Below are 13,274 nucleotides of genomic sequence, written 5' to 3'. Positions count from 1 at the left end.
TAAAAGAAATGCAAATAGCTTTATGTTCGGAAAATTGATCTTAAAGAAATTAAAAATCTGCAAAGAACCTTCTGGCCAGATTGATTAATGGTTACACAGTAACAACAATAGTTTCAACAGTAACGTGATTCTGGAATTTTTTTTCTGTAGTACAAATTTATCACGGAATCTTTCAACTTCTTCAGAAGCTTTTCGTTCCGGGTGGCCTCTTTGCTCAATATTTTCAAATTTTTCTGAAATGTTTTTATGGTTTTCAAGTAAAATAAAATATAAATAAAGTATCAGCCTTTTGATTTTAATTTAACAACCAATAACTTAATTTCTATTTCCAATCTAACTAATATGCCCTGATACGATACAGCGTTATTGTGGCTGATGTTGTTATTGTTGTTGTTTTGACTGCGGTTGCTTGGCTTGTTTTATTTGACCCACTTTTTTTTCCCGTAGCGCTACGTGAGACAACACAGTGGGCTTGAAAAACGACTTGAAGAAACATAAAAAGAGTTGCTCGTGTGCCTTCGACTATGGCACGATCTCTAACCACTGTAGATCCATAAACTGAATTGCCAACAGGTTATGGCGACGGCAATGGAGTGAGTAGAGTGGTAAAAAGGGCCATGACAGTGACACTTTGAAGTTTGAGGTTAAATCTTACATATGTATGTATTGCATTTACAGTTGGTCTGTCTCTTCGTGTTTTAATCTTTGATGTATGTATGTATGTATGTACATAAATCTACACTGCAACTAAAACAAATTGCAATACATAGACTTTTATTAGGTTTTATTAAATTGTCTCACATACACACACACATACATATGTACGCTCCTATTTGAAAAGTGAAATTTTAAAGTAGAATAAGCCACAAAAAACATAAGCCACGCAACTTGTTAAGAGGTTCCAATAAAATTGAGGTCACTTGCTGACCAGTTGCCTGCTTGTTCCCCTTCCTCCCCTCTTTCCCCTCTCACACATAGATCACGCGCCGTCTGATTTTGTTGTTGTGCATTTACAATTAATTGCAGTAGCGTCGCTTCTCTTATGGCTTGAACCGTTCTTAACCAGTTTTGGCCATTCAATTTTACATTAAAATGCAACCACGAACTTGGCAAAGAAAATAATCTTAAAACAAACTGTAGGTCACATTTTTTATTTTTAGTTTTTTATAATAGACATACTTTCGCTTATAATGAAATAATTTTAAAACATAAATATTTGTATGATGTCGTTAAACATCAATAAAATAAAAAAGATTTTTATATACAAGAATTGGATTATCTTTATAAATTAATTATAAAATTACCCTTAGTTTTGTAAGGTACAATAATGACACTTTTAAATAGAAAAGTTTGTTGTAAAAGTTCTTAATTTTTTTTTTTTGGCAATGTTTTTTTTGTACTAACATCAATAAAGTTGAATTGTGTGTGTTTTGTAAGACATTCTGTCGTTGTGCACTGTTTGCTTTTGCACTTAATTAATGTTGGCTTCAACAAAAATCAAACCAGATCACGACGCTTAAGTATTAATAATTGAATATAATGCAATTACGGATCAGAATTATTCCATTTAATAATCTTGGTCAGGTGGGCGGCCAGGCGTAAAGACGGCTACAGAAAAATATTGCAAAATGAAAAGTTAAATTAAACTTAATTGCCAAAGCTCAAAAACTAACAAAACACAGAATATGCATAAATAATAAATTTGTGAATATTACAACATTTTGATCATCAGTCAAGAACACACATACACACCTTCACCAAAATCCGCCCACTTCCTGCCTGTGCGCAGTTTCCGTTCTCCTTTCCACGTGGCATATGCACATAAATTAAAAGGTCCCAATAGAAAAATCATAGGAAATATACAACTAAACTTTTCGTCGTGTAAATAAATGTACATAGGCACCTCTATATACATACATAAATGCCAGCAACTAAGCAAACTTATTCATTTATAGATACATATGCACAATCACAATACATACACAGACAAAATAGAAATGGAGAGCAACTTTCACCCAAGGTCATTGTGTTTTTAACTACGCCAGTCACAGCCACAAAGACCAACTAGTAACAAATATCATTGTGTGTACAATATTGTTGCTATTTTTTTTTCTCGAAATAAAAAAATTTTGTTAATGTTGATTCCTAAATCTTACAAGAAGTAAACTACAAAGTTGTTCAAAGTTGGTTTTTAGTCTGTTTTAGCTTAATTTTATCATGGATGTAAAAAAAAAACAGAGTTAATTTGAAATTTCAAAAGGACTTGTTTCAAAAAACAAAAATTAAACTTTTAAAGAAATGGTATGAAAAAAATAGAAGCATTTAGATTAGTACAAAAAACCAGAACGACACGAGATCGCCCAAGTTATGTTGCATAAATTTAAAAAGCACAAAAATACATTCCTACATACATATGTACATACTTAAAACGAGTTATACATAGTAGATATGTACATACATACATTCAATGATGAACATGGAAATGAAAACAGAACGTAGCCATTGAGCTGAGCTCAATGTATAAGAAAGAAATGCTCCATGCAAGAAGAAGAAGAAAGAAGACGGAGAAGAAGAAGAAGCGGGCTCCAATGATCGGTGTCTCTACCTCTGCGGTGAAAGAGCAGAGCATGTATCTATATCTCTGTATCTTTCAAATCCGCTGACGTTGCCTTCTTCTATCTGTTTTCTTCTTTCTTTTGTGGTTCTCCAAACGAGTCTTGGAATTGGGTCAGTGGCACAGTATGCATGGCATTTTGTCTTTGTATTTGTACATATCTTATACGGTGTAAGTTGGCTGTGGTTGCTTTTTTCTACGCTTCGCTTCTCTTCAATTGTCTTCTATCTTGTCGTGTCTTTCTTCCGAGCATCGGCATTTGCTTTTTTTTTTTTCTTTTTTTTTTTTTTTTTTTTGTGGTCAATATAATGATTTTGCTCGACTCGTTCTCGGCCGTCTTGGCCAGTGTTGTATATATTTTTACGCAGCGCTACTCCATTTTACTTGGCCAAAGACGTGCCTAATAACATGCGCAAATCAGACCCACGTAGTCCGGTTTTTACTGTCAGAAGTACATATGTACAGACATATGTGTATAAGAAATTTTATACCCACATATTTACATATGTACATACATATGTATGTTTGTACATCGCACCTACTTACAGATGGCTGTAAATTTGCGTGGGTCGCATAATCAATCAAAAATTATATTAAAAGCCAAATAAACTATATTTTTTTCATATATATTTGAATGTTCTTACCTTTGGAAGCGGTTTTAAAAGAAGAAGTATAAACTTCAGATCTCACAGCAAACATAACTAAACCGGAATGGTATATTTTCTGAACCCGATTTTATACTTACTTCTCTGACTGTTGAAAAAAAAATGCCAAAAAAAGAAAATTACATTTGTAGATTTAGTTTCCTTCCGATTTCTTATATCTGACAAAAATTTTCTTCTTTTTTTATCAATTCTTTATTAAAACTTAGTTCTAATTTCTCTCATTGTAATCTATTTGGAAGTAAATATTTACAAACAAAATGGTTTAATTAAATAGTCCGATCTTTCGATAAAAAATAAATAAAATTGCACGAAAAACTTATTATATAAATTATAAAACATAAGAAATTAAAATTATATTTTTCTTGTTTCCTATATATGTATGTTTAGAATGTGCTGAGGGGTTACCTTATTGATATAAATAAGTTCTTAAAAAGAACGTGTAAAATTAACATAAAACTTTAGCAACAAATTTTTTTAATTTTTTATAAAAACAAATTAACAACATTATATTTTTTTTCTGTAAAAAATATTACTTGAGTACTTTGCTAGAAAGTATAATAAATATGTATATTTTTAATTTGGATATTACTTTTGTATTGTTTAATTCGAAATATTTTGCCAAGCCCGCTTCAAAGTCTTAATTCTATGTTTTATGTTTTTAATTTTAAATATGTATGTTTGTCAATTGTAATTTGTAACTATTTGTACATTTAATGATAAAATTATTTTTAAAATTTTATTGCTATACACTTAAAGTTTTCAACAAGATGAGGTACATGATCAATAAATCCAAATATCTACTTGCTATTTATTATTTTGCTTATAGCTGTTCCAGGTGTTCCCTATCATGATTTACTCAAAACGAAACAACAGTTGCAGAAAGACAATTGGACGCTTCGTTGTTCTTACATTGCTTGTGGTCTCTTTAGATGTTTGTCGTTTAGCAGCAAAACTAACTAATTTAATCGTTTAATGCACATTCTTTACTTCGAGTATAAAACTCTTTGCCAGTGGAGGTAGTAGGTTGAAGAAATTAAATTACCGGAAACCAGTAGACTGAGAAGATGGGACTCCTATTTGGTAGATCGTCTTTCAGATCAATTAGACTCGGATAAACGATTTTAATCCAATACCTGCATACAAGTTCTAAACTTTTGATTTTAAATTTATCCTATATAACGACTAATCTGTAAAGAGATCAAAAGCAACCAACAACAACGAAAGTATACAAAATGTTCGTGTATAAGATTGCTTCACCAAAGCTTCCATTGGGTCACTAGTCAAGCAATCTCACACACAGAACACATGGGAAAACGTCTATTAAGTAGCAGCTAATCAGATAGTTTAAGATATATACATATTTAACCATTGATTAGGTTACTTAGAGTAGGCGCCTTCCCTGCAATAGAGCAGAAACGTCTTGGTACGCACTCAGAGTGCGTTAGCGGTTTTCTATACTCTATTCCAATTCATGTTCATTTTTTTTTTTTTGGTTGCTAGCTTCGTTATTGGCCAGCGAGTAAAAGGAAATGATTAAATTTTAAAATCAAGTCTCAGTCACGCCCAATTCTCTTATGTATCTGTTGATGTTTGAGCAAATGCGCCTTCTGCCGAAAAGCTTTCGCACAGACTTCGCAACGAAAGGGCTTCTCGCCCGTATGTGTACGCAAATGTACCTTAATGTTTGATTTATTAAGGAAACCCCGATTGCAGATGCTGCAACGATGCACAGGCTTCTCCTTGCCAAGAAGCCCGCTCAAATCACTGGCACTAAAACTACCTTGGACACTGGACGGCGGTGAAAGGGCACCAAGTTGGGAAGATGTTGAAGAAGAATTTGTCGTGGATGGTCCGTTGATATTCTCCCCCGATGTGGAATGATGTGAATGTTGCTGGTTGTTTTTCTTTTGAGCTCTCGATCTTTTCGCTTTGGGAGTACCACTACCAGAATTTGTCGATGCCGATATCGATGATGATGATGTTGTGGTAGTGTGTGGATAGTTGCCAAGCATTTCGGGTGAACATAAACCATTATCTTTAAGCGAATTTGTTGGCAAACTTAAAGCATTTGCAGAAGGTAATTGATATGTGGGCTGTTGATTCTGATTAGGATTTGTTTGTGTTTGGGTAAGATAACGCGGATTAATCATTAATGTATTATCCGTAGTGCTTACCACCGAACCAGGTGGGCTACAACTACTGCTGAGGTGTTGTTGCTGCTGTTGTTGTTGTTCGGTGCAGTATGAGGTAGAGCTGCTGGGTGCTGCTTCACTTTTGATACAATTTGTTGATGTGCTGTTGTTGTTGCTGTTGCCGCTGGTGTTGGTGCTGGATGGAGGTGGTCCATGTTGTAGGCGATTTTGCAAAAGGGGCATATAGCCGTGACTGAGAAGGCTTTGCAATGTAGAACTACTTGCAGCATGCATGGGCAACGGTGAATGCGGCAAAATAAATTCACTTAACGTATCCTGTTGATGATGGGAGGATACCAAAACTTTGGCTTCGGGTTGTATGCAATTACCATCGATCCAGGCATCAAGATCCATCCAACTATCACGGGTATCAGTGCCCTCTTCCTTATCGAGTTGATTGGGGACTGTAGTGTCGGCTATTGCTGATCCTATAATTGCAGCTATATCGTCAATGGAGTTCATATCAACATATTCCGTTAGATCCTTATAAATGCGTACACCGCTTCCATGTAGTGAGTCCGCTACTTGATCGATGGGTGTGAGAGCAGAGCTGCTACCATTTCCTCCACCCCCGTTCATCACACAACTGTCCGCTGAGTAAAGCTTAGAATCTAATTGACTATCGGCAAATAGTTTAACATCACCCAGACATGAATTCGCGCAGTTATCGCCACCTGTACCACTTAGCACGCTTTCCGGTAGGCAGGTGGAGGAGGAGACTATGTTGTGCTCATTGGATGATCCATTGCAGGAGCCGGAAGGCGTCGTAGAGGTGGGATTACTGTTATTGTTGTTGTTCTGATAGGCACTCTGTATATAATTATTATTACTCTCGTCGGGCAGTCGCTGGGCAATGGCATGATAATGATGCCCAGATATACCATTGATCGACAAATGTCCTGTATATCCTGTAAATGGTGGTAATGGTTTCAAGTCTGACAATGCATTCAGCGATGAGCTGTTCATTAATAAATTATCCAAAACATCCATCGAATTCTTCTGATCTGCATCACTTGGTAGCGAATCCAAATCGTGTTCCAACAGCAACTTATGTCCATCCAGCAGGTACTGATCCTGAGCGCTGCCGGTCTGTGTGGGTCCCCAACAGGGGCTCATCAGTAGGCTTTCAACTTCCGATTCACTTGGGCCGTTCATACTGCAAAACTTCATTGTCCAGTCAACAGACAGAGTATTGTCAAAGGGTATTTCTCTTTAAGCGAGTGGAATGCGAGACGGGTAGTTGAAATTGAGCTGTAATCGAAAGAGGTAGGATTAAAAAAATTGATTTGAAAAATTAATTTAATTAATAATAAAGGAACGGAGCTGAAATTGTTTTTATTAAATTATGTCAAAGCTAATAAAAAACAACAACAATAAAAACGTAGAAACGAATATCACATACATAGTGTACTCTAATTAGCCTTTATTTAAGTTTGCAGACTAGACTAGTTCCATTTTGATCCTTATGTATATAAATACAACGATAGATGCTTTAATAAATTATTAATTTAAAATGAATTTAAAAGCATTAACCAATCGAAACTAAAACAAGAAAGGAAAAACTGAAATCTATACCAGAAATGGCCAATAATAATTTAGAAATGGTATTTGGGTCAAAACATTAATAATCAAGTTAAATTAGCATATAAATTGTTGGAAGAAGAAAGACAAGAATGAGAGAATTGAGAAGTGGGAAGCCGACAATGAAAGTCCGCAGGTGTAGAAGGAGACGACGAATCAAAGAGTCAACGAAAAAGAAAATATGTACGTATGTATGAATGTATTTATGTATGTACAAACACACATACATACATCTATACGTATACTTAATATTTATACACATACATACATACATATGTATGTATGTTTGTATTCTTTTAACTAGACGGCAAGAAAACGAAAATAAACGGTAAAGCAAAAGCACAAAAACAGTTAAGTTTGTGAGGTTTGGTCAGAAAGTAAGAGAAGAAAGAGACGACGGTAAATAATCATATACATGCATACATACGTATGTATATGTGTATGTATGTATGTATGCGTATACATACATACAACTAACGTATACAAAAAATCAAAGCCAGTTAGAGTTTCGCTTTCAACAGGTTGTCTAGGCCTACATAGCTTGGAGCTCAGCTTTGCGGAAAGAAGCGCAAAGCATGCGCAGCTAAGCATGGCAGGCAGAAGCAGCCAAACTACCGTTACTCGAGCGACTGCGGCTTCAAAGCCGACAGCGCAATGACGGGAGACCTGCTGACATACTTCCCAGTTTCATCTTTAAAGTCTGACAATGAGTGTCGTTTTAAGAGAGAGAGCGAGAGAAGAGAACCAACGAGAGAGAGAGAAAGAGCAGTAGAGAGCCAGAGAGGCAATCACAAAGAGAGCGGGAATGCCCCCTTTATATCTTTTTTTTCACTGAAAAAATTGAAAATTGGCGTAAAGTATTTTAAAGCAAATAAATAAATTTATTCACATACATATGTATTCGCATATGTGTGAGAAGGGAGGGGTAAATCCAAACAATCGCACATATACATACATACAGTGGCGGATTTACAGGCTTGGTCGCTATTCGCCATGTAGCACCAGCCAGTTCCATTATTTAGATAACGTATACGCACTATGTGACAGCTATAGTCATAAGTTATTGTTGTAAATGATGATGAGAGTTAAATGCTTTGATTATATACACCGAACTACATATTTGAGATTCATACATAAAGCTATATATGTATGGATCTTGAATATGTAGTTCGGTGTCTATAATCAAAGAATTCAACTCTCATCATCATATCGTTTGACCCACCCTGTATCAATATTTGCTTATATCTCATTTCAAGCACTTTGACTTTACTGTTACCTTTTCTGTACCTTTCCCCGTATATTTTTGGCTATTACAGGTCTGGTCGCCCTAGGGCAGGTAAATCCGTCACTGTACACATACACATATTATTTTATTCTACTTACTGGATTATAATTCGGGCTGTTGTTATTGTTTGGTGAGCGTCAAATTTTACACATTGAAGTTTTTAACGATCCAAGCATTGTAACGGTTGCCCGTTGGCTCTCTTTTGCATTTGAATAGCCGCATCCCGCATTCCCCCTACAACCACACACACACAATGCGGGGGCGCGCCACAAAGCGCTTCCATTGTATTTTAAGCCAGTAAATGTATTTGTTTGTTTTTTTGGGTTCACAAAAATACTTGAGCTTGTCAGTTGACAGTGACCCACTGTGGGCATTATAATTACTTCTCTCACAGCATTGGGTGTGAAATTATAACAGTTATTTCTAAAGAAATTAATGCGAATATTGCACTACTTGCTCTGCAGAAGAGAAAAATAAGAACTTAAGATATTTTAACAGCCGACTAAATGTTACTGTCTGACCTCTAACAACTTCGCCTTTAAAGTGAACTCCAATAATGAAGTCCCAGACCAGCTGGCATGAAATTTAGTTCTTAAATTCTTAACCTTTGGCGGCAGGCAACTTCCGTTTAAATGATTAAACACGATGCAACAGCCAAAAGGTCAATTCGAAAAAATCGCCATAGATGAAAGCACAAAAACACAACATAAAAAACCATTTAAAAGTGTTTCAATGTTCTCGAAAAAAACATAGCAAAATCGGTTCGACATTGGTGAAAAGGAGAGTAAGTGGGTAAAAAAAAAGACTTCAAAACCGCAATTTTTACAATTGGACGAAGATCGGTAAAACCGCACGTACAGCTTCCACCAAGGCCTTCAATCAAGAAGAAAAAAAACATATTTGGCCAAGACCGAGAAGACAAAAAGTTGCATGAACGTTTGTATGTCTGTTTGTATGCATTGTATGCTGTATGATCTCCCAACAACCTTGCTAACGTGTGGCTTACATTGAGGTCATCGCCAAACACTGAAGGTTTCGCCCGTGCCCCTTCTAAAACCCTACCAAACATGCAACAAATTACAATTGACGAGAGAACAGCAAGTTAAGTGCAAACGTGCTTCCTCACCTCTTGACGTATCTCTTCCTTAGACACCCAGAGGGCTCAGGGGCAGCTATACACTTCACTACACATGCGGCACGTGTGATAAGTTATAAAATGTCAGTGATGAAGCATCAACAAAAACTTCTGAGAGTGGATAGTAGGGATATGAGTAGTATCCACACTAATCTTTAGGTATTTGGAGCTAAAATACTATCGAATTTGTTGGCAACGCTTTGAATTTAAATTAAAGCTTACAGAAACAACAATTTTTCTTTAATATAATATTACATATTAAGGAGTTATGGTGTAACTTCTCTAAAATGTAATTGCTATCAATCGTTCTGGATTTGGAATCGAAATATATGGCATATGGAAATATGAACTTGATACTTTACTTCAGTCTATGAACTTTTTCAAAACTTTGCGATACTCCTTTTTGTGTTCCTAATACTATGCAACTGGTCAAACACTTGTTTTAGATACTTAAACCTGCAGGCTTCTTTTCCCTACATTTTCCACTCCCTTTTTCTGCTAGTCCGTGCACGAACATGTGTCTAACAAGGGAGATGACAAGTTAACGATAAACTTGAATGCATGAAACAGATGGAGATGGAGATGGAAGGCCGAGGAAGGAGGCTTGGCGCTATTTTTATGACTTAAGTTATAGTATGTATGTAGTACAAGTAGAGAGATGGAGATGAACCCACCACACCCAGTGCTTATGCTTGTGCCTAGCGGACCAACAACAACTATGCAAATTTTTACGGTGTTTAATTTTTTTTTTTTTAGTTGTTGTTTTTGGGCTATGTTAGTTTGTTGTTATTTAAATGGCTTAACTTTTGGTGTGTCTCTTTGGCTGTGTGTGTGTGTGTATGTGCGTGTCGAGACTATATATATATATATATATTTTTGTTTTTTTTTTTTTGCTCGTTGTGGTCATCTGGACAGGCCAGTCCCAAAACAAAACAAAAAAAGACATTGCTCAGGTCAGCGAACCCAAAATATTTATGTTGCTGTGCATAATATTTGCTTATTTTTTGGATACCCTATAGTCGTAACATAACATGATGTGTTTCAGTAGTCAAATATAATTCAACACTTTATTTTATTCACCCCTATATATGTACATATACATATGTATGTAAAGTCGAGTCGGTTAACCACAAAAAATGGTTTATAAGCCAAATTGAAAATTTAACTTATGTAGTAACCACAGTCGGATACTCTATTCAATTGAAAAGAGGTAACTTATTATTTGTGGACAAATTATTTGAACTTTGGTGTCTAATTTCTTTGTACCTATTATTTTTGTAGTCTTTTATATACATACTTTTAAACTGAATGCAGTGTATATTTAAGTCGGCGTTACGACTTGCCAAAACACATCATTTAATATTGTGCAAATTAACTAGATGAAAACGTTGTTATTAGCATAAAAATTAATTTATGATAAATATTATTTGGTAATTATTTGTTTATTAAAACGAAATAATCTTAGAAACATTTGGGAATATTGGAAATGCAAGCAAAAACAATAATAAAATTAATAACACAAAGTAACGATACAAAAACCAACTAACTTGATTTTTAAATGACTTGTTAAAAAGTTTATATAAAATATAACATAAATAAAAGCTTTATCTATCATAACAATTGACAGCATAAACGCTTGTACATACATATATATACATATATATATATATATAAAGATATATATATTGCTTATAAGCAATATAAATATATAAAGATATATATATTGCTTATAAGCAATATAAATATATAAAGATATATATATTGCTTATAAGCAATATAAATATATAAAGATATATATATTGCTTATATGCCTCAGCCTATATACTGTACTTAAAGAATGACGATGCCAACAATTAAAAAAAAGCTGATACCACAAAATGCAGTCGGAAGTATATAGATATTTCGGTTTACAGCTAACAATTAATGAGACGAAGTGTTTTCTAGGTCTCTCTTCCAATCTCTCTTTCTCTCTCTGTCATACTCTGTTGCTAAGCCGGTGAAAGATCTAAAAATAAATCATAAAAACCGTTTGTTTGTCTGACAAAAATGGTCTAATATACAACAACAGCAACGGGATGGCAATGGCAACCAACCTCCGAAAAAAAAAAAACGCCCAACAACAATAATAACAACAGTAGCGGCAGTTTGTACCGTTAGATGACGCAAAATTACGCTTACTCATTCAGCAAGAGCGGCAAGGCAACACAGTTTTTCCCAAAATATAAAACAGAGAAGCTACAATAGTCTGTCTTTTTTTTTTGGTGTCTGTTGTCTATCTTCGGCGGCTTCAATGAGCGTATCAAATTCGCCTAAAACCATTAATGTTGCATTTTGGCCAGATTTTCCTCTAATTGAATTTTTCAAATTAAGGCTTAATATGTGTGTAGGTAAGTGCATACATAGGGGGGAGGGGGAGGGACTGTAACAGTAAACTTATCGGTTATGAACTTAAGGTAACAAATTAATTATATAAAATGAAACTAAAAAAAAAAACAACATTCAAACCAAAACCCAAAAGAAAATTAAGTTCTTCAACCACGAACCTTTAGATATGCTTTAATTTGATTTGAGAGATTCCAAGAGATTCTGATGATTACAAATGAAATGGATACGAATAAAATTGGATTTAAAAACGCTTTATTTATGCCGTGAACAAATTGTGTTCTACTTTTCTATAGCCTAAACAACCTACATATATTTTAATCGTGGAGTGTCATAGTGTAAATAGGACTATGATTTACTTAATCTTAGTTGTGCCCTTCTCGAGGCTTAGCTAAAGTCAACGCCCACACTCAGTCTACGCAAAATGCCTATTTGTATTTCATAACAGGTGAGTAATAATATCGGAAACACGATGATGATTTCGGTCATTGACTTTTGTCTGATTTGTTTATAAAATTTCAAGCATGAGAATATTCTTCTTCTACATAAGCGAGGCCATTGACTTAAGAATATTTGTTAATATTTGTTGTTGTTAATTTACATATACGAGTGTATTTATTTGTTATATAGTGATTACTTACTGTTATGAAATAACGATCCTATTAAAAGATTGATAGAAATTTATAGAAATTTCGTGTATGTTCCAATTTGTATTTTTTGTCCGTTATTATAATCCTTGATGGATAATCCAGACCTTGTTCTATAATCCAGACGTAAAAATGTCCTTTAAAATTGTTTTAGATTTATACAAATTGTTTTCTAAGATGCTTTGGTTAAGTTATTGATCTTAAATATATATGTTAATTGGACAAACAACTCAAAGCTAAAGAAAAATAGTAACAAAAACTCTTATAAAGGTTTTGGTATACTCACAAAAACAATGGGAGCAGGGCATAAATAGTAAAACATAAAAAAATATATAGTGGGATGTAGTACAAGTTTCTTAAACGGTTGATTTAAATAATATATGTCCGTATTTCATATATATATGTACAATGGACGACGTATTAATTGAAGGTTGGGTTTTGTATTTCCTTTTTAAATGAAAATATTTACAACAGCGGTTATGGCCAATTTTCTGCTGAATTTTGGAATTTTGGGTGGTATGTATGTATATATATTAATATACTATATATATTGTTGATTTGAATTAAATTTTTGTTTAACTTTTTAACGTATTTCCTTTGCTGTTGCTGTTGCTTTTTTTGTATTGCACTTAAATATGTATATGTGTGACACTATTTTCTTTATCACTCTTTTTTTTCGAAATATATATATATATATATATTATTTTATTTGAAATGTATTAAAACATTTTGGAAACATTTTGTCAACCATTTTCACAATTTTTGATATGCAT

General features: G+C 34.2%; 1 protein-coding gene across 1 annotated transcript; it reads right to left on the bottom strand.

Annotated features, from left to right (window-relative positions):
* Positions 1 to 3,804: 3,804 nt before the first annotated feature.
* LOC6647005 (ichor) lies at positions 3,805 to 12,879 on the bottom strand. The gene is made up of 3 exons (XM_002070060.4): positions 12,788 to 12,879; positions 12,496 to 12,614; positions 3,805 to 6,722 (listed from the first exon to the last, which is right to left on the bottom strand). The coding sequence occupies exon 3, from the start codon at positions 6,639 to 6,641 to the stop codon at positions 4,833 to 4,835; it is 1,809 nt and encodes a 602-aa protein (XP_002070096.2). The 5' UTR covers positions 6,642 to 6,722; positions 12,496 to 12,614; positions 12,788 to 12,879; the 3' UTR covers positions 3,805 to 4,832.
* Between the last annotated feature and the right edge of the window lie 395 nt (positions 12,880 to 13,274).

The sequence above is a fragment of the Drosophila willistoni genome, chromosome 3R (assembly GCF_018902025.1).
Source record: "Drosophila willistoni isolate 14030-0811.24 chromosome 3R, UCI_dwil_1.1, whole genome shotgun sequence".
NCBI classification, from domain to species: domain Eukaryota; kingdom Metazoa; phylum Arthropoda; class Insecta; order Diptera; family Drosophilidae; genus Drosophila; species Drosophila willistoni.
Note: the sequence above shows the minus strand (reverse complement) of the source record. Positions and strands in the feature narration are given on the sequence as shown.